Source organism: Zootoca vivipara, chromosome 13 (assembly GCF_963506605.1).
Source record: "Zootoca vivipara chromosome 13, rZooViv1.1, whole genome shotgun sequence".
In the NCBI taxonomy this organism is placed as follows: Eukaryota; Metazoa; Chordata; class Lepidosauria; order Squamata; family Lacertidae; genus Zootoca; species Zootoca vivipara.
In genome coordinates, this window is record NC_083288.1 from 12,696,893 (window position 1) to 12,718,577 (window position 21,685).

General features: G+C 44.0%; 1 protein-coding gene across 11 annotated transcripts in view; it reads left to right on the top strand.

The window, feature by feature from the left end:
* The first annotated feature begins 1,635 nt into the window (after window positions 1–1,635).
* GPATCH8 (G-patch domain containing 8) overlaps window positions 1,636–21,685 on the top strand; it is an 80,874-nt gene continuing 60,824 nt past the window's right edge. For 7 of the 11 annotated variants that reach the window (XM_060282325.1, XM_060282328.1, XM_060282327.1 and 4 more), the window contains exon 1: window positions 1,636–1,878. Coding sequence is in view for 1 of the 11 variants with exons in the window: in XM_035136457.2 (XP_034992348.2) it covers window positions 1,834–1,878 (45 nt within the window). In the remaining 10 variants the exon portion in view is untranslated. The remainder of the gene's footprint in view (window positions 1,879–21,685) is intronic. The other 4 variants (XM_060282324.1, XM_060282329.1, XM_060282323.1 and 1 more) reach the window with 2 other exon arrangements.

Below are 21,685 nucleotides of genomic sequence, written 5' to 3' on the forward strand. Positions count from 1 at the left end.
GAACAACAACAGAACCCCCAGGGCTATTTTGATGTCTTTTAAAAGAAAAAGAAATCATATCAATGAGCTGCTCATTAAAATTATTATTATAGATTGATGTGTATTTTTTTTTGATGTGTTTTATGTATTGTTTGTGACTTTTGTAATTGTGCTATTGCTGTATTGTTTTGATATTCGACTGGAAGCCGCCCAGAGTGGCTGGGGAGACTCAGCCAGATGGGCGGGGTACAAATAAAAATTATTATTATTATTATTATTATTATTATTATTATTATTATTAATTATATTTGCCCTGGCAGGGACTCAAGGTGGCTTTCAGATAAAATAAGAACACCTTAGAAATATAAGGGGAGGGGACAAACAGAAAGTTACAATAAAAACAGTGAATTTCCAAAAGCCTGGTAGAACTAGGTCTTCACCCACTGGCAAAAGAACAAGAAGGAGGGAGGCTGTCTAACTTCTCTAGGGAAGGAGTTCCCAAGTTGTCCGGGAGCAGCCACCACCGAGAAGGCCCTCTCCTGCATCCCCTTCAAGTGTCCCTGTGAGGGTGGCAGGAGTGAGAGAAGGGCCTCCCCCCCGAAGTTCTCAAAACGGGTCAGGTTCGTATGAAGGGAACAGAGCCTTTCAGATAGCTTGGACCTGAGCCGTACTCAATTATGAATTAAACAAATTATAAAACCCAGGATTTAAGAGTAGCTACGACGACTGGGTGATTGCCTGCATCCACCCCCACTCCCCTGACAAAAGGCAGTAGCACTGGAGATGAGTTTCCTTTCCAGCTCAAGTCTTATTTTGAAGATAAAAGGCAATTTTATGGAATTTTAAATATTAAAAAAACACACACCCAGCAATGGAAAATGAGCAAGGTGCCAGCTAAAGAAGAATGGCAGTTTAAGCTGATGGAACATGCACAGCTTGCAGACTTAACATATAGAATAAGAAAAGAAGAACATACATTTAGAGAATATTGGAAAATGTTTATTGAATATATGGAGGGGAATTGTGTACACTTGAAAACGTTAGCAGCATTAAGATAAATCCAAGAGTGTAAATACGTTTTGATGGATGTAATAATGGAATACTGAGTGGTTTCGTTTATGTAAAATATGCAGGGATTTATGGTATGCAAAATGAACCATGGAAAGAGAAGGGAAGTCACTGATATTTTAAGGATGCTTAAATGAGTATTCTAAACTGTAAAAAAATTAAAATATATACAGTAAACACCCCTGGCAGCCCCAGTAAACTGCTCTATTTTTCTGTTGACGTTATAGTGCTGCAGACTGCGGGGGTTACCACAGCCCTGCAAGGCAGCCCACCGCTTCTGTTGTAGGTCAGCTCTTTCGGCCGCAAATCATAAAACAACCGAGGTTGCAGCAAAGGCCAATCTATTTTAATCCTCCCTTCTCGCAGCCCAAACGCGGTATCCAGCCGCGTGCAAAAACAACAACAACTGGCGCATTGCTGACTTGTTGCCTGCTGCGCTTAAATAAATAAAATTAAATAATTCCCCTACTCGGAACGAGACCCGAGTTAGAACGAGTAGGAGCTCCTTTGCAGCCACTCCCCGCCCCGATCCCACCTCCGCTCAAATCCCGGCTTGCCTCCGTTGCTTTTCCCGCGGGAGGCCACCAGGATAGGCGGCCGAAGAGAACCCGGAAGTCGAGAGCCAGCGCCGAGTCTTTTAACAGTGCTCTGTGAGGCGTCCCTGCGCTCTATGCGCGTGCACAGTGCGAAACTAGAACAGCGCCGGGCGCGCGCACGTCGAGCGCGTACGGCCCCCGTTTCCTTCGTCGCAGTCTCCTGACTAAGGTAGAGGCGAACCGAGGCAAAATGGCGGACAGGTTCTCCCGCTTCAACGAGGACAGGGACTTCCAGGTAACCGATGTCAGCGGCGGCGGCGAGAGAGACGGGAAGCCGGCTCTTGGCCTATTGAACCCCTCTTCTTCCCCTCCTCCTTGGGAAGTGGCGAAGCCCCCCCCCATATTTTCCCCTTATTATCCCCTCCCCCAGCTTAGGTTTGCTGAGGCCTCGCCCTAATAGGGGGTCCCCTATCTGCCCCCCCCCAAAGAAACCTTGGCTGGATGTTGAGGTGTGTGTGCGAATCCTACCCCTTTGCCTCTTCCCCACCCCCTGCCCCTCGCCCGCCATTCTCCCAGGTGCGGTGGGGCTGGCTAGTGTGTCGCCTCCCCGCCCCCCCCAGGCTGGTTTTCCTCCGATCTGGGGCTCCTTCAAGGATTTGGGTGGGATGGCGAGGGATGCGCTCCCTTGTGTTGCTCCACCACCAGCAGCAAGGAAGGCGAGGCGACTCCCTGTTTTGCCGTTCCTATCCGTTGCCATAGGAGATCCGGGGAAGAAAACAGGTCTTGGGGGGGGGGGGGCTTCGATCAGCCACGTCTTACTCCGCCGCCTTCCCCTGACATTTAATATCGGAGGTTAATTTGAAAGTGCCTAGTTTGTTCCCCGCCCCCCGTACACCCGTCCTTCCCCTCCTTGTCACTCTCCGAGGACAAAAAAGGGAGTCTAGAATAATGAGCGTCTTCAGCCAGTTACTGCTCTTTATTGTGTAACTCCCTGCTATAGATAGGGGTATATGATGTGCATGTGTGTGTGTGGTGCCCTAGTTCAACTATGGGAGTTTTGTTACCTTTCTGCTCGCCCACAAGTTTCATATAAATATGAACATCTGTTTTTTGTCTTCGTTTGTGGAGGGCGAGTGCTTTGGGTGTCTTGTCTAAGGGTCTCCTTTTTTATGTTGAGGTGGTGAGAATGGTAGTACAGAAAATGAAATGTTGAGATTGGGCGACACACGATAGAAAAATAAGGCCCTGGCCATATTGACTGGTCAAGTGGGGGGAGGGGGAGGTCATATCTCTTTACATGAAGACAACTCTCCCTTTTTTTCTTCTTTTTAAAAAATTCCTGACGCTTGCTTTCTTGACACAGAGGAACAATGAGGATGGGGAAGCAAGCCCCAGCTGTCAGATCTCTGTTCAATACCATCCCTGCCCTGCAAGTATCTGGATGAATCTTTTTATTTTGGCCGTTGTTTATTCCCCCCCCCCGGCTAGACGATAATTGAACAGGAGACTTTGAGGTATAATTTCCAGTTCTATCCACTGAAATTGGAGAGAGTGTACACCTCTATGGAAACTTCAGGATTTTCCTTGGGATTTTTGTCGCACTACTGCCAGACCCAAAGGGGAAAGTGTGGGGACAGAGGGGTGGCTTAGATTGTCAGTTACTGGACTTACTGAGGATACTGCGTTTGGTATGCATTAGTAGTAGTGGCTGATCTTTAGATGGGTGTTCCAGATGGTTATAGTCACTGAGTCTCATGGTGATGGCCTAATTTGATAGGAAAATCATAATTATGCATATTGCATAATATTAGACAGGTGTCTTGACAGAGGGCCTTCCTTGCAAATTACCTCTCGATAGGCTGCAAAAGCTTAAAGTAAACACAATCTGTTCCTTTGGAAATAAACATCCATGTGCAAAATTATGTTGTCCATTTGCACCATTCATATTTCTGCCTCTTAAAACTAGTTGGCATTTGCTACGGTAAGTTTGGGCATCTTTACTATAGCATACTAGCACTGTGGAAAAAGCATTAAATAATGCATAAATATTGGGGTGGTGGCTTTCTGTTATCTGGATGAAAACAAACCCCTTTGCAGCCTCAAAAGTACTGCATTACAGCTGCATATCCTGGTTAACAGAAAATTTGAGTCAGCGGATAGATTCTGACAGATGCACAATATTTTTGGTTTGTGTGTGTGTGTGTTTGTTTGTTTTGCTTTGTTAGATTTTAGCCCCTTTTTAGTGCTATATGAAAATAGCAGTCATTCCGGCAACCCGATTAAGAGGGATTTAGGGATCTTCAAGGTAACTGGGGCAGTGCATGGAAAATACAGTTTAGCATAGATAATTGTGAAATAAGATGTCTGATGGGGGCTGGGATGCAAGGTCTGCCTATGCAGAAGTCATTTTTGAAGTCCTTTCTGCAGCAGTAGGAGCTTCTGAACTTGTTTCAGATCTGAAGAAACCATGTCTATCCTCAAGTTGAATACTGTAGTTATTTCTTTAACTCCCCCCCCCCTTATCTGTCCTCCATGGGGGAGATGCTGCACAGGATTGTAGGATGATGGTAAGCTTTTTAAAGAAGTAGTTTCAATTAAACAGTTAACTTTTGAAAACACAGCATCAAGGTATAGGGCTAGTTCTTGCTAGAGGCAAACAGATGATTCAGGTTTAAAGAGGAACTTATAAAGCACTTAATTTGGAAAGTAACAGAAGGATTGTGACTTGACAGGGTCCACATAATTAACTGCTGATTAGAAATTTGACTTTGGTCTTGTAGATCCAGTAGTCTGAGGGCTTGCTCTCTTTGAAATATAGTGATAGAAGTAGTATACTTAAGGGGCTGTATACTGGACTGGAGTATACTGCGTCCTCATACCAGTATTAATCTTTTAGGTAGCTATTTTGCTACTTCTGCGGAATGATGATGTAATGGTCAAATTGTCTTGGAAGTCCCCTCAAAAACATATTCTCTCTTGAATTGTTTTACTTGATGAGGCTGCAATGTCCTTGTAATTCTAGTTGGAGCTTATTTACCCCAGGTTACTTCCAGTCATGCCTGCTTTTTAACTGGTTCCCTTAGATGGTTTCTTTGTGTTTTCTCAAAAGAGAAGCACAGCATTGTGTTTTTGTTTTGAGAAAGCAAAAGAAAGACCATTTATATTTATCAAGCCGTATAAACGTAGCAAAAGATGTGTAGCTTATTCTAATAGAAGATCCCATTGTACTTAATTTGGCAAGGATTTGAGTGGGTGTGTTAAAGCATTTAATTATCTCTAGTTAACCAGTTCTCATGAAATCTTTAAGCAGAAGCTCTATGTGTGCAAATTCATACTTTTAATGGAGAGATGTTACAGGGACACGTTGTGATATTAACGGAAGAGGCATCAGAGGATGACTGAACCAAGACTATTGTAAAAAAAAAATCAATAATTTGGTAAGTTTTTAAATTCATGATGATCCTCAGTTGTTAAGGTTAGAAATGTAATATACTTAAGGCATATACATGGCTCCCTTATAACTAAATTATCAGGGTGGATTACAACAAGAATAAAAACAGAGAAAACAAAACTGTAAGGTAGACCAATAACAGTTAAAAGCAGCCCCCCCAAAGTTGCAAAGATTTAACTGACTAGAGCAGATTAAAAGGCTTATAAAAATAAAAGAAGGTATATTCTTGGCCATGGGTAGGCAAACTAGGGCCCGGGGGCCGGATCTGGCCCAATCACCTTCTAAATCTGGCCCGTGGACAGTCCAGGAATCAGCGTGTTTTTACATGAGTAGAATGTGTGCTATTATTTAAAATGCATCTCTGGGATATTTGTGGGGCATAGGAATTCGTTCATTTCACACCCACACACCCCGCCCCTTCAAAATATAGTCCGGCCCACCACAAGGTCTGAGGGACAGTGGACCAGCCCCCTGCTCAAAAAGTTTGCTGACCCCTGTTCTTGGCACTAAAATGACCTATTTAGTTTATTTAATTTATTTATAAATATACTTACATACCGCTATACAGTGGTACCTCTACTTACGAATAACTCTACTTACAAATGTTTCTACTTATGAATGGAGCTCCGTCCGCCATCTTTGATGCGGTTTAGATAGGATTTTTCTACTTACGAATTTTTAGATAGGGTTGCTTCTACTTACGATTTTTTTCTCCCAATGCATTCCTATGGGATTCGACTTGCAATTTTTTTCAACTTACAAATGTGCGTTCGGAACGCATTAAATTCGTAAGTAGAGGTACCACTGTATCATAAAAAATATAGAGAAAGATATAGATAAACAATGATAAGTGCTAGACAAGCCTCCCTGATGAGGGCATTCTGTAGCTGAGGTGCCACCACTGAGAAGGTCTTTTCCCCAGTAGCCCCCTGTCACACCTCATCTCTTGGCAGGGCACCTAAAAAGGTCTTCAGAAGATGATTTTATGGCCTAGGTTGGTACATAAGAACAGCCTGCTAGACCAGGCCAATTAAATGCCAGTGGGAAACTGGTAAGCAGCACAAGAATACACCCTTCCTGTGACTTCCAGCCACTGGTATTCAGAAGCATTACTGCCTCTGGCTATGGAGGCAGAGCAGAGCCGACTTGGCTAGTCTCCACACATTAATCTTTCGGGTACTCTGGTCTCAAGTCGTAAAAGGCTTTAAAGGTCAACAACAGCACTGTGCATTCGGCCTCGAATGGACAGGGAGCCACTGAAGTTGGCACATCACCAAAATGATACTGTATAGTCTAAGGTGCACAAAGCATTCACCGAATCATCTTTATATAAGAACTGCCAGTGACCTATTGTAATATGGTTTTATCTCTTAAGCAATTTTCAGTAATACTACTACTCCTCCCTCTCTCCCTTCCTGTTTCCTGTTAATTTCTTCTAGTGGTTACTAGAATGATTGTTCACTATAGGTAAACAGGTGGGGAGAGAATCTACCCTCAGTGACAAATTGGTTGTTCAGAATTTGGGATGTGGTCTATATGATCAAATTTTATTGTGTATTTGAAAAAGAAAATTTAGGATCTTGTTTCAGTCATATGTGTTGGGTCTTCTAAGCATTGCATTTATTATGGTGAATTATGTTTCTGATAAGGTTTTGCAATATATGGTTGTAAGGTACGCTAATGAATAGAGATTTTTTTAATGATTTAAAGTCATTTGTATGCCTTTATAGGAAGCTTAAACTTTTCTATAGCCTACCTGTCTCTTCATAGTTCTATCCTTGACCTTCACTTTTCCACCCTAAGATACACAAAGGTCTACTACTACCTGTCCTTTCTTCTTTACTTTTTCCTGTGTCTGGATAATCACCAGAAACTTACTTGGTTCTGTGATTTTTCTCCTGCAAATTCTTCATGCATTGTATATGTAACAATTTTTTTTTAATATTCCTGCCTTGTTACCCCCATATTTATCATTTTGCTTTTCCTTATATTGTGTCAGTCAGTGTTAAAATTGAGGAGGTAAGCTCCTTGTTTGAGGGGTCTACTGCTTTTGCTTATTTTATTGTTTAAAGCACCTACTACACAGAGCCTAGGGCTTGGCGATCAGAAGGTTGGCGGTTTGAATCACCGCGACGGGGTGAGCTCCCGTTGCTTGGTCCCTGCTCCTGCCAACCTAGCAGTTTGAAAGCATGTAAAAGTGCAAGTAGATACATAGGTACCGCTCCGGCGGGAAGGTAAACGGCATTTCTGTGTGCTTCTCTGGTTCGCCAGAATCGGCTTAGTCATGCTGGCCACATGACCTGGAAGCTGGAAGCTCCCTCGGCCAATAGAGTGAGATGAGCGCCGCAACCCCAGAGTCGGTCACGACTGGACCTAATGGTCAGGGGTCCCTTTACCTTTTTGGTGCTATATAATAAACGTAAAGCAAGATATTAATCATAGTAAGATTCCAGGAATATTGCTAGAATATTGCAACAGCTTGTATTAGGACCTTGCTTTCCTCCCATATATTCCTATCTTAAATTTTGCTTTCCTCCCTTATATTCCTATCTTAAATTCAGCCTGCAACCACATAGATAGTGTGGAAATAATGTGGTTAATTTGTCTGGTTTTGTCATGCATGCCAGATGTTTCTGTAGTCTGCGAGGCATTACCATAAATTCTGAATAGCTTTCTGGGTTACAGCATTGTAATCTCTTCAAAGTCTGTTGCTTAGTCTGAAAATGTTTACCACCTAAAAACTTAACTACTTCTAGTCTTTCTCTTCTTAAAAACATGTTTCTCTGTGACCTTTACAAAGTAAGGCAACAAAACTTACTAGCCCACCTGCCCTCATTTACAAAGTTGATGATTAGTGCCTAAAAAGAATGGGGTATTTCATTTATATCATGGGCAAATAGCGGGTGAAAAATCCCTTTAAGCCAGCAAGTTTGGAAATATGCTGACCTAACCCACAGATCATGTAATCCTGATTTCAGAAACTATATAATCATAAGATAAACTGGGTCAGTGAGTCAAAAGCAGGCTAGCAAATATCCTGCAGGTGACCAGGCAAATGTGAGTTGCCTTCAACAGGGAAACTTTACCCACAAAGGAAGTTAGTCCTTGCATTCTCTTTTCTTCCGTAAGAGAACCAAACTCTGGAGGAGATGAATGTGACCCCATTGACTATCTGTTAAAGAACCGGTTTGGGCACTCCTGTGTGAACGCTTAAGAGTGGTTCTGGATAGCACCAGATGATTAAAAGAGTTAAATGCATCTCTGTAAAAAGCTGTATCGGTCCTACCTCTTTCAAGGATTCTCAAACTTGCCTCCACACAAGTCAAACTCAGCTCAGTGCACATCCTGGGAACTCGCAAATTGACCTCACAAACAGACCTTGCAAACAGGGACAAGGATTGCTGGAGGAGACTGAAGAGAGTGAGCTTGTGTCTTTTGGAGCCTGAGGGTGCGTGTGGTTGATTGCTATGTGGGAACACAGGATCTGATGGGGAGGCGTTACAGCTGAGAGGAAGCCAGGCTGAGGGAGGAGTTAGCAACCAGCATCAGTCAAACTTATCTCAGTGCAGATCCTGGGAGCTCGCAACCAGAGCTCACAAACAGGCAGGTTTGCAAGGAAGTTTAGTGGGGGAGTTTAAGGGGGAGCCCAAAGTTCTGTCTCTTGGTGTGCGTAGGACCAAAGACATGGGAGGGCAAGGGAGCTGCTGCAGTGACCTGTAACACCTGTGCCATGTTTGTCATTCTGCCAGAGAACAAGCAACAGTACACTTATAGCAAGTGCAAGCTGGTTGTCATGCTGGAAGAGAAGGTGCAGCAACTTGAGGCCCACCTAGCCACACCTCAAGCAACAGGACAACATGCAGAGTTACTTGATACAGCTGAGTTGACTGGGATTGAGCACCAAGATACGATGGAGTGCCCCCAGGGTGGAGAAAGATTGCCCATTACAAGAGTCTAATCCACGGTTAGCAAACTTTTTCAGCAGGGGGCCAGTCCACTGTCCTTCAGACCTTGTGGGAGGCTGAACACCATGAGCCCTGGTGGCTGCTTACCTGTGTCTTGCAAGCAGCAGGGGCTGTCGTCGTCGTCGGGACAATGCGCGGCGCGCAAAAGGGCTCCGGAACGGGGCTGCTTAAAATGGCCGCTCGAGCGCTGCTGCTGCTGCTGGCACCAACAAAGCCCAGCCCCCATCCTCCTCTAGGCAGGGTGGGAAGAAGCCAGGAGGAGGGAGGGAGGAGGCGCTGCCGCCGCTGTGTGAAGGAAAGGGAAAGAACATGCAGAAGGCAATGGGGCCTGATCTGGCCCATGGACCTTAGTTTGCCGACCCATGGTCTAACTCCTGGAGGAATGTGTTGCACAGAAGTAGGACAGTCACAAAACACACTTGGTCATTAGAGTTGCAAAATCGCTTCCATGCTCTTACCTTGGACATGGATTCTGGGCCAGAGGAGCTAGGACAGCAGTTCCAGCCTTAGAAGACACGAAGGTGGCTGTGAACGGTGCGGTGCACAGGATGATTATTGCCACTCCTCAGAGGAGAAAGAGACAAGAGGAGATAGATTTGGAGGAGTCTTTTTTTCCATTCCTGATCTAACCCCATCAGATCCAAGGCTACTGATCGTGAATGAGTATGCTGATAACATACATGCTACTTTCCATGGAGACAACATTAGAGAAAGGGAATTGCAGCCTAGAGATGACAAGCTGGGAGGAAGGAGTAGGAAGTAGTCAAACCATATATTTCTGGCCTTTGTAATTTATCCCAACAATATCAAAATAAGCTCCAATAAATAAGAGGGGAAGACTCGAGAACGACAAGCAGACCTCAGAACACTTCAAGCAGCCTTTGGAAGGCACAGCCCATAGAATGATTCCTGTTACTCCCTGTAGAACAAGTGAGGTCCCTACAGACTGGAGGTGGGCAAATGTCCCCATCTTCAAAAAGGAAGACCCAGGTTACTACTGACCGGTAAGCTTGACATGCTGAATAGGCTTCCTCGCGAGAAAAGGGAAAACTTGGCAGCTATGATTGGGGGCTGCATCCCAAAACTGAGCTCTTGGGTTGCACAGTTTTCCCTGTGCTTGCAGGTTTCATGCACAAATGACTTGCAAGGGATTCCTCTTGCTGCAGTGTCAGGCCTCATTCTGCCTTATTCCATTGATCAAACTAGAGGCAGAATATGAGGTAACAGCAGAAAGGAAAGCTGTCTCCTGCTGCAGCCTTAAACTGAAACCTGATTGCTCATTATTTGTTTCCTCCCAGATAACGGAATGTGTTAGACAATGGGAGGGATATATATATATATATATATATATATATATATATATATATATATATATATGCCACAGTAAATCTTAACAGATTTAGGATTGTAGGAGAATCTTGCTGCTTTCTTGGATAAGATTTTTCCTCTATAACCCCATCTTTAAGGGTACCCAAGCCTCATTTTGAGTATGTCAAGCTGCAAAACTCTTTGAAGCTCACATAATGCTGCTGTAGTGCAGATTTGAAATGTAGGGCAATCATCCCCCACTCCACTTTTATTGTATGCAAAGACAAAGAAACTGACTGAAGGGGACAGGTGCAGAGCAAGCAGATTGCCTCTCCATCAGTGATACCTCCTGCTGTAGCCCCCATGTTTCTTCTGCTATCTTATGACTGTCTCATTTGTTCCAGCTCTTTTCTTGCTGTCCACCCCCTCTTCCATGCCTTGGTAGCTGCATTTGTGAAGCCATGTTTTAAGGGCTGTATAGAACTTGAAAACAACCAGTTCCCACTGAAGAGCTTTCAGCTCCATTTGATAGGCCAGGCGAGGGAAGAGAGGCAGAGGCAGGCTTTGATTATTAAGCAGTGAGGATGGGCTAGGAGGGTAAAGTGAGGTGAGGGTGGCTTAAGAAAGGCTTTGCAAAGGAAGAGGGACTTGGAGAGGCTGTGTCAGCATTGTGTATAGGCACTTGTGTAGGATAGTAGAAAGACACAGAGGTGGGCGTGGGAGAAGGAAACAAAGGGAGCCAACACAAGCTGAATTTGCACAGGCTGAAGGGAGTGGATAATGCCAGGAAAGCTTCATGAAAAATTGAAGCTGCTGTAGAGCAAAATCAGAAACCCAAGTGAGGAGCACAGAGGCTAAAGATGAATCTCAAGAGTAAAATAGGGAGGTACAGCTAGAAGGCAAGATGCCCATGGAAGAAAAGACTAAACAGGAGGTGATGGTCTGTTGACTAGGGATTCAGAGTGCAAAAAGCAAGCTGTGGAGATTCTGAAAAGGAGGAAAGTTTTTGGCTTTGACTTCTTAGATGTGGGAAAGGAAGGTAGGCAGAAGACACAGTGGTTGAGAATGGAGGAAAGGCTGCTGACAGTGGCAGGAGAGGGTGGGGTTCAGACGAAAATCTGAGTTTAGTCGCCACTGTGTAGCAGGCTGCTTCTAAAGAGATTTCTAGACGCTTTTCACAGTGGTTTTGGGCAAAAAAGGAATGGTGAAACAATAGAATTTATTCCTAGAGAACTTAATGACTTTATTCCTAGAGAACTTAATGACTGAAGAGGATGTAAGAGTTTTCTAATTTAACGCATAACACCTTTCAAAAATTTCTAGGGTGGTTTACAACAATTCATAAAATGGTAATTAATTTTTTAAAAGTTTGCAACAGTAAAAGAGGCAGTACAGTAGAACCTCGACTTACCACTACTCCTACTTGCGAATAGTCCGACTCACGACCGCAGCAAACCGGGAAGTAAATACCGGGTTTGCAGCGATTCGCCAACTGCACATACTCACAAGTGGCTGCTGCTGTCTGCACATGCGCAGAACAACGCTGCTGCCGAATGTGCACACGCAGAACGGCGCTTCTCCCAGCAACCTGGATCAACTCACAAATGGACCTCTGGAACGGATTTGGTACGTGAGTAGAGGTTCCACTGTACTAAAAACATTCACAATAGAAATAAAAGCACAAATCAAAGGTTAAAAGCCTAGGAAGATAAAATGGTACTAGTACCTGAAAGACACCTTAAAAATACATTTCTAAAGGAGCTAATGTGTTGGCTTGAGTTTCAGACTAGACCTCAGGAGACCTGGGTTCTAATCCCTCCAGACCTAAAAAGGTGCTGGATGATCTTGCGCCAATCACTGCCTGTAAGCCTAAGATATGTCATAGGATTGTTCTGAGGATTAAATGGGAGGGAGAACCATGCACACCAGTGGATATATGAACAGTGAGCCTCCCTGGAGTGAAAATTTTACAAAGGAGTAACCACATCTCTGTATTGTTGCCTACCTTATTTTGGATTGCAAGTGCATCCAGAGAAGAGCCTCTGAGGAAGATCTTGCTGTGCAGACAAGCTGATGTGGCAAATTACACTACCATGTAATGCTCTAAAGTAGGTACCTCCAAGGACTAATAAACTACCTACCAATAGTTGGTTGGCATCCATCTGTTTTGGGAGACAGTGGAAGAGTGCACCTTCAAGGGTAAAGTCAAACTGTTGGAGAGGTACAGCAACTGTTGTGTCTGTAGAGACTGATATGAGAGAGACATGTTTTGTTGCAGCTGGGGCAGATGAAGGTGTCGGGTTGTGCCGATGAGACTTTGCTTCTTTCTGTGCTCTTCCTAGTGGTCATTCCTCCTCTGGCCTCTGCTGTGGATACACAACCTGGCTGTCTCCAGGCACTGTGGTTGTCTGCACACAGTGGTGTTCATGTTGCCAGCCTTCATGTCACGTTTGCAGATATCTTTGTAATACAGAGTTGGTCTGCCAACAAGATTGGTGCCTGACGCCAGCTCCCAATAGAGGATCCTGCCATCTTCCATTCTGTGGACATGACTAAGCCAGCATAGATGTCACTGAGACAGGAGTGCATTCATGCTGGGAATGTGGGCTTGGGAGAGCACACATTTGTTTGAAAAACTGTTCTGCCATGTGATGTCAAAAACCTTCCTGATGCAGCGCATGTGGAAGGCGTTGAGGTGTCGCTCCTGACAATTGTTCCCGGTAGTTGCCAATGACTCACTTCCATAAAGCAGCGTGCTCAACGCGCAAGCCTGGTAGACCTTCATTTTGGTGTTGGTCATTGGTATTACATTTTCCCATACCCTTTTGGAGAGGTGAGCTGTTGCCATAGTTCCCTTTCACATATGCTGCTCCAGCTCAGCATTATTGGAGAAGTTGCTGGTTATGGTGGAGCCCAGGTGGACAACATTGCTTATCACCTCAAGCATGTGGTCACCATTGCTGATGTGTGGCGTGCTGGCAACGTTCTGACCCAGGCTGATGGTAAGACCAGACTCCATGCAGGCTTTGGGCAAAACAGTTGATGAGTCTCTGTAGAGCTTCCCCAGAGAGTGCTGTCAAGGCTGCGTCATCTGCAAACACCATCTCTCGGATAACAGCCCGCTACTTTTGTCTTGGTGTAGAGACATGCCAGGTTGAACAGACTCTTGTTGCTCCTTTAGTGGATGTACACACTGTCTTCACCAGGGCGAAGAATATGTCAAAGAGAGTTTCGCTTCGCTGTTTATAGGGAAGGCACCTGAAATTATTAGCCATTTCATTTTGGCACCCACAACCTAGGTCCCAGGAGGCACATGGCTCCTAGCATTCCTGTCCCAGTTTCTAACACTAGTGTTGTGGTACTTTCCTTGCCATTTGCTAAGGACACAGGAGAATCATGCGCACTGCCTTGGGCTCCGTAGAGGAACAGTAGGATATTTTTTAAAGATTTTTCTTATTTTTAAAAAACCATCCTTGCGACAAAACAGAGCCTTTCCACTTCCCAGGACCATATGTCACTGCCTTTGATTGTGCAGCCTGCATGCTTCATATTTGCTTAGGGGGGAGTGTTTGTAAAATGAAGCACACCAAAGAGAAATCTATCTGCTCATGCAGTGTCACAAAGGAAGATCACTTGCTTGAAGACATAAGTGTCCAGAACACTCTGGAAGCAATGGCTAGTAGCTACAGAGCAGAACAGTGTCCTTTCATGACATGAAAAGATAATGTCCAAGTTGTTAGACAAGTCTAAATTGTAATGAATTTGTACTAAATTTGTACCATAAGAAATATGATACATGATCTACTGCCATTTATAAAATTGAGACTTAAAAAGCCATGTTTTCTTGCCTTTTGTTCATTCTCTCACATCTCTCACTTTTGCTGTGAAAGTGAGATTTTAAGAATTTGGTTTAACCGATGCCTGAATGCAATATGCACAAACGTATTAGAAAATATTTTTCATACAGAGTATAAAGTTAAATATATTTATATTACATACAGATATCACTTAAACCAAGTTATTTTAGTGTCAATAAGCACATAAAAGATATAATTTTAACGTGATGATTCTCATCTGACTTTCGTTTCATTCTACTTAATCGCTGGCTACTCTGTGAAGTGTCCAAATATTGTTTGGCTGTTCTGTCAGGAAAATAATAGGTAAGTGTAAATGACAGGATTGATGCACCAGGCTCCAATACTGGGGCAAGCATAGGAGGTATCTGAAGAAGTGTGCATGCAAACGAAATCTCATACCAAAATAAAAACTTAGTTGGTCTTTAAGGTGCTGCTGGAAGGAATTTTTTTTTATTTTGTTTCAAGCATAGGAGAGTCAGAGTATCAGATGTCAGTGGCCAAACAAAGGTATTTTTGCATATTGATCACAGGCAATCTTCCACCCACAGTCTGAAGTAGTATAGTTGATTAACAGTTATACCACGTGTGGGATTTACTGGCCTGGTCAGGGAAAACCCGGATGTATGGCAACACGATAGAAAAAGCAGCGAAAACAGCTAAAAAGGCTTAAAATCACTTTTTGAAATATGGGGTAGCCAGGATTGTTGGTTTTTTTTGGAGGAAGTAGGTTATTTCCTGGGGGGACAGAACCTTTGATTTGTATTGATTTCTACTTATTTGGAGGGGGCAACTGTCCCCCTGACCCCCCAAGCTATCCACATAAGGGGGCACAGGAAGGAAACAAGGTTGGAAGGGGACCACGATCAAAAAAAGGTTGGGAAATTCTGGTCTTGACTAGGTTTTAGAAGTATAAATTGTCAAGAGACAGGCTGGGGTGACCCAGTGGATCATGTACCCTTGTCCCTTTCCTGTGATATGAAATGAGACGTGCCTAAAAGTGCCCTTGATAAGCATAACTCCTTTTGAAAGGCTCTAAGCAAGATGGTTCAGCACCTTGCCTGCTCTTTCAGGAACAGCTTTGAGGCTTTAGTGGATGGTAAACTGAACATGTTAACAGTGTGTTGCTGTTGTTCCAAAAGCAGTGCAATATTTTGGTGGAGGCTTTCAAGAGATGTTTGCACAGATATATATCAGATACAATTGGCTTCCTTCAGCTGTACTTACATACAGGTTGCTTTGATGTGGAAAAGGGATGTTGTAGACAAGATGATCCAGAGTTAAAGTTCAGTTTATTGGTTTGCTACGGTAGGTATGCGGTGTTTACTTTTCTAAAAAATTGGTAATTGTTTGATGATCCCTGGGCTTCTGAGATAAAGGCAAAAAAGAGAATATTTTTAAGTCTCCATTGTTCAGAGCAGTTTATTAACCTTGTTTGTGCTGTGAACACAAATGTCTTATAGTTCTACTAAACTAATGCTTGGAATATTTTGGCTCGCTCCCCCCCTTTCTTTGCCTTGTCAAAGTTTTAAATCAAATTAAGCTGCATGGGCAGAGGAAGTAGTGCCTGCATCTTCTACCAGTCTGCTGTCTGTCAGTGCCTACCTGCAAATCCCTGAGCATTTGCCCACATGGTTTGATTTCATGGTGATGTCAGATTACTTGAGGGTGGGCAGTCCCACTCTGCCCTGGCTTTATATGGACCATTTGGTTTAGTATTGTCTACTCTTAGGAACATTGGCTCTCCAGGATTTCAAACAGGAATCTTTTCCAGCGTTACCTGGAGATCCCAGTGTTGAACAAAGCTTATGTTTATTTATTTGTTTTATTGTACAGTGGAACCTCAGTTTTTTTAACATCTCGGCTGCCGAACGTTTCGGAAGCCCAACACCCAAAACCCGGAAGTGATGCTTCCGTTTTCAAACGCCTCAGAAGCCGTACAGCTTCTGAGGCGCGTTTCTCAATTTTCTCCATTCACTTTGCCGACAGTCCTTTGATTTTCAGTTTTTGAATGTTTTGGAAGTTGAACGGACTTCCGGAACAGATTACATTCAAAAGTCGAGGTTTCACTGTACTTGTTTCTTGCCCTTCCTCACAATTGGAGTACAGAGGAGTGAACAATAGAGTATTATATATATGGCACAATTAAATAATAATAATGAAACAGAATCATAACTTACAAAGCAGTGTGAGCAAGATGATTAATTACTTTCCAAAACCCGGGTAATCAAAGGTTTTCACATAAAGCCAATCCGGAGTTTGTGGGCACTAGAGAAGGCCCCTGTGGGCCCCTCTGTATATGCCAGTGTCAAGCTGATGGCTCTGCACCCTAGATCAACTCAATCAGTACCTCTCTGCTAGAACTTGGTAGCAAAGATGAGGGCATGTGGTTGGCCTATCGCAGGGGTCAGTAAGGCTTACCAGTCATGGGCCAGATCACTCCCGCGGAGATCCTCCGTGGGCCAGGCCGGTGCAGCGTGACGCCAAAAATTGTGTCTGCGCATATCCACAGTGCCGGAAATCGCTTCTGCACATGCCCAGACGCCAGAAATCGCATCTGCGCAGAAGCGATTTTCGGCATCTGGGCATGCGCAGATGTGATTTCCGGAGCCGCAGAAGAGAGTCCCCGCGTTGCGCTGTGCCGGTTTAGCGCAGTGTACAGGGACTCACCGAGCAGATGGCTCGGTTCGGGGGGCGGCTTGTGGGCCAGTTAAATGGCCTCTATGTGCTGCTTCCGGCCCATGGGCCACAAGTTGGGGACCCCTGGCCTAACTCCTGCAAAGATCCATGCTGCATCACCAGGCCATGCTAGCTGAAATTGATCCTAGGAATTCTGAACAAACAGTTCCTTAACACCTCCGCTAGAAGCTGTGGCATTGTTTTTGGACTGGATGTCAGAGTCTTTGCCCTCAAGGTGGTTTTACAGAACTTGGCCCTGCCAAGTTTCCAGACAGCCTCTCTGTGGTTTAACGAGTCCTCTCATTGCTCCTAAACATTCTGCTGGGTGGTTCAATGAGGATGCAGTGGAGCTGGAGAGTTAAGTCCCACCCCCCACATTGCCAAGCTCCTCCCAGAAGATTAGCCTGCGTAAAACTGTTAATAAGCATGTTCTGTAAAAGCAGCTGTACCTTGTCTTAAGCCATAAACAGGCATGTGGTCTTTGCAAGTATGCTAAGTTCATGTTGCTTCCACTGCAGACAAGGCTCTCTTCTCCTGTAGCAATTCATGCTTTGTACACCACTGTTTGAGTGGTGTATGCCATGGTAAACGTGGAGGGAAGATCGGCATTCCCAAATACCCAAGAACACAAGGCATGTGTGTACTTGGCTGCCACAGTTGGCCATGAGTCTCTGGCAGCTTTCCACTGCTTGTTAGAGACACATATCTCCTTTTTATACTATGTTCATCACAGCAATTGCTGTGAAATTTCAAATGTGAGTTAGCTCTGGGGGTGCATTGTCTAGTCATAGCTCATTTGAACTTGCTGTTTGCTTCAAGCGTAATGCTTTCTGCTTCTAAGGGTACAAGACGATTCCTGTAGGAAACTTCTGTGATGTCTCACCTAATAGATTGATGTGATAGATAGGAAAGAGGGTGCCTTAAAGAATTTAGAGCCCCCCCCCACTAAGGAGAGGGAATGGTCACTGTATATGTTATATGATGTTGAAAACTTGATGTATCTAATTAAAACAGTATTGCATTTCCCCCCTGTCATTTACAAGTACTCCCATGTTAGAATATAATGAAGTTTTCTGAATACAATCAAAACACTGTTGAGTTCATGAATCTCCCAGGGTTTCATTCCCCCCCAGCTCCTTGAGGATTTTCATATAGAGCTGGAGGTTTCGGGGGAATTCACAGCTTGATTCTATTTGATTTTGCCTTGGAGATCATTCCATGCAAGAGTCTGTATTGTAGATGTACAGTGCAAACATGCATAATGTAGAGATGTGTTCAGTTCTGTTGAAACTGTAATGTAATGAATGAAGGAACAATTTCTTCAAATGAGGGGTGTTCCTTTGTGCAGTGGACATCTCTCTCCTGCTTTGCTTCACTCCAGAAAAAACAACAACCAAGACCTAGGTGGAACAGCTGAGCATGCTTCCCTGTTGCAACAGACAAAAGAAAATCTCCTGGCTTTTACAACAGCTTAATTATAATGCTAAATTCTGCCCTTGAGAGAATATCTTCCTTCGAAAACATTCTGGATCATTTTCTAATTTAAACAGTCAATGTATTTGAAAAGTAAATTATTAGCTTCTCCTAAATAAATACACATGAAAATGGGCACTTTTAAGTTTGCATTTGGCTCCCAACCTGCGGTATTCACTGAATTGCTTTTGTTGAATTGAAGTGAGCATCTTCAAATGTTGAAGTACCCTAGAAATGTAATTACAGTCTGAAAGTAGGGAGGCTGGCTGTGGCATTTAGAATGGCTGACTAACATCCATTTCACAGACCAGTTCTCTGGTGGGGTGGGGGATTGGTTGGTCATGTGCTGTCAGCACTCAGAGCTGCTCAAGCCCAGGCAAGTGTTTGCTTTGGCATGGTGGAGCTTCCAATTTGATTTCTTTGAATAATTGACCCTTACACCATATCACAAACCCATGCAGAATTTCCAGGGTTTGTTTGAGTAGCTGCTGTTCAAGAAGAACAAATGTTGAGCCTCTTTGGTCTCACAGAATTAAGTTTCATGGATCTTTGGGACCAGGCAGGAACTTCTCCAGATGTTTTGGGACTACAACTCCCACCATCCCTAGCTACAAGGACCAGTGGTCAGGGATGATGGGAGTTGTAGTCTCAAAACATCTGGAGGGCCGAGTTTGCCTATGCCTGCTCTAAGATCAAAGAACCTGGAGGATAAGGAAGCAAGACCTCTTCTGCACTTCTTCCTCCTTACATGATTAGAGGGACATGATTAGAGATGGGTGTGCTTAAGTCATGTGCCATTCACCTTGTGACTTTAGAAGATAAATGGAAAATGAGTTGAGCTTTGTTGCATAGAGAGACTTTATTTAGAGGACCTTTTCCACATCCCAGCAGCATATTAGCTTGGTTGGCTCTGATTATTCTTCAAAAGCTACATGAGAAGCAAGATGCCCACTAAGGGAGCTCTCCAAATGCTAATGCAGAAATGGAGTAAATCCATTGGCCTTCATTGTAGAGCTTTCTTCAATCAGTTTTCTGAGCCCTCAGATTAGAAGATCAATGCAATGCAGTTTAAGACTTTCAGGTCCCTATTAGCCTGCATACTCCAGGGACCAACATATGAGCAGAGCAACATGGTTCTCACATCTGGTTTCTCACATTTAGCTACAGAAATGGAGGAAAGAGATGCCTGCAATGTTATTGCATGGCATGCTGTGAGAAGCAGGATTGGCATAATCCCAGGTGTCTATGTTGTTCAGACTTTTGAAAGTTTGAGTCTGGTTTCTGTAAGAATTTGAAAGTCCCTTTCTTGGGCTTTCCCTTCAAGATATGCGTTACATTTTATTTATGTTCTGCATGTCTTCCTGTTAATAAAATCACAGCTCTAGGCTTGGCAGGGAGGTGGAAACCTTGAACAGAAGCAGAGGGGTGATGCTATTGCTGTTTGCTGCTTCTCCCCACCCCAGCCTCTGCTAATGCTTCATGTCAGAAAGCAGCTGAAAGTGCCTAACTGGCATGAGGCCTGCTTCTAGGAAGGAGAAGGGTGCTAGTAAAAGCATTTGTGCCAGTTCCCTAGGTAGCTGTCCATTTCCATTTTCCAGGTCTCTTGTCCCTTTGTTTTTCTGTGCATACACAGACTTCGTGTACTAATGAGCAGACTTGTGTGGTCAAGTATTGTACATTTTAAGTGCCTGTCCTTTCTGGTATAAATCAGTCAAAAGCAGGAATGATTCCATTTGTAAATTTCAGCTTTTTTGCGCGCTTGATAGTTTGGCAGCAGAGTAGATTTAATAGCCAGATGTTTATGGCTAGAGGGTTGGTCTAGTCTTGTTACTTTTGGAGTTGAACCTGCAATCAGCATGTGTGCTGCATTGCTTAAATTTGCAGAAGGTATTTACACCACAAAGCAAAAAGCATGTTGTGCTTCATTTGTTTTGGAAATAACTTCGAGGGGCCTGTCATGTAGGTTGATTCTTGCCTTTGTTGTTGTCTGGGATTTTGGCAGTTAAACGTGATGAACAGGCCAGCCGAGCCATTTAGCTTGACCCTCTATGGACAAAGATAATATCACAGTGTGCTTGGTTACCAGTGAAAGCCTTTTTGGAGCTGTGATGCAACGTTCTGTTTCCTCTGCTGTTATTTTGCCCTAAATTTCCCTCAAATCTTAGTTCTAAGATCCAGAATTCCTTGGGAGCAGCATTTATCCACAATTACCAGACTGTAATATTAATGCTCTTGAATCAAACTTTTCTGCAAACACCTCCAACCTCTTCTGCATCATGAGGGTCTTGCTTACTTTTCTGGGAACAGTCTTTAAGATACATGTAATAGGCTGCTGGTCCTTTTATTTAAGTTTTTGGGAACTAGTGGAGACAGAAGATGGCCTTATGTGTTACCTGAATAGAAACTCAGGTGCTTGACTCCATTTTCAAATTTAGATTAATGTTAAAGATTATATATTACAGATTTGTCAACCATGATAATGTGTATGGGGCAAAACCTCATAGAAGCTACTGTGCCATATTTTTCCTACTCTACTCTGCCTACCTACCTGCTGCAATGTCAAATAAGTCTGGTAAAATAAAGTTTCAAGGGTTATTTATCCCTCTTTTCACTTGGCCTGGGTTTCAACTACCGTACCCTTCTCTCCCATGCATGCTCAAAAGATGGGGAGGGAGATGGGATGGGCAAACCGCCTGTAGCATTATTCTGTGTTTCCGTAGGCGTAGAACAACACTGATAGCACCTTTGTGAGGAAGAAAACAAGCCTGTGTTAAACAGATTTGCATTGGTGGTGGTTGCCTAAGGAGCTGCTTTTGACTCACCTCTGGTGTTGTGTGTTAAACCGCAGAGCCTAGGGCTTGCCGATCAGAAGGTCGGCGGTTCAAATCCCCGCGACGGGGTGAGCTCCCGTTGCTCGGTCCCAGCTCCTGCCAACCTAGCAGTTTGAAAGCACATCAAAGTGCAAGTTGATAAATGGGTACTGTTACAGCGGGAAGGTAAACGGCGTTTCCATGTGCTGCTCTGGTTCGCCAGAAGCGGCTTTGTCATGCTGGCCACATGACCTGGAAGCTGTATGCTGGCTCCCTCGGCCAATAACGCAAGATGAGCGCCGCAACCCCAGAGTCGGTCACGACTGGACCTAATGGTCAGGGGTCCCTTTACCTTTACTTTCAATCTTAAAGAACCACCAGCAGTTTAAGGCTGAAAGGATCACAGGGACACAGTTATTGATAGGAAACTGCTGGACATGGTGTCCTCCACCACATAGAAAATACCAGCAGGCTTGGTCAATATTCTTTTCCATCCCAACCTCCTCCAGTTTTTGAGATTGCCATGGTCATGGTGCACACATTTCCCCAAAGCTTTTTCTGT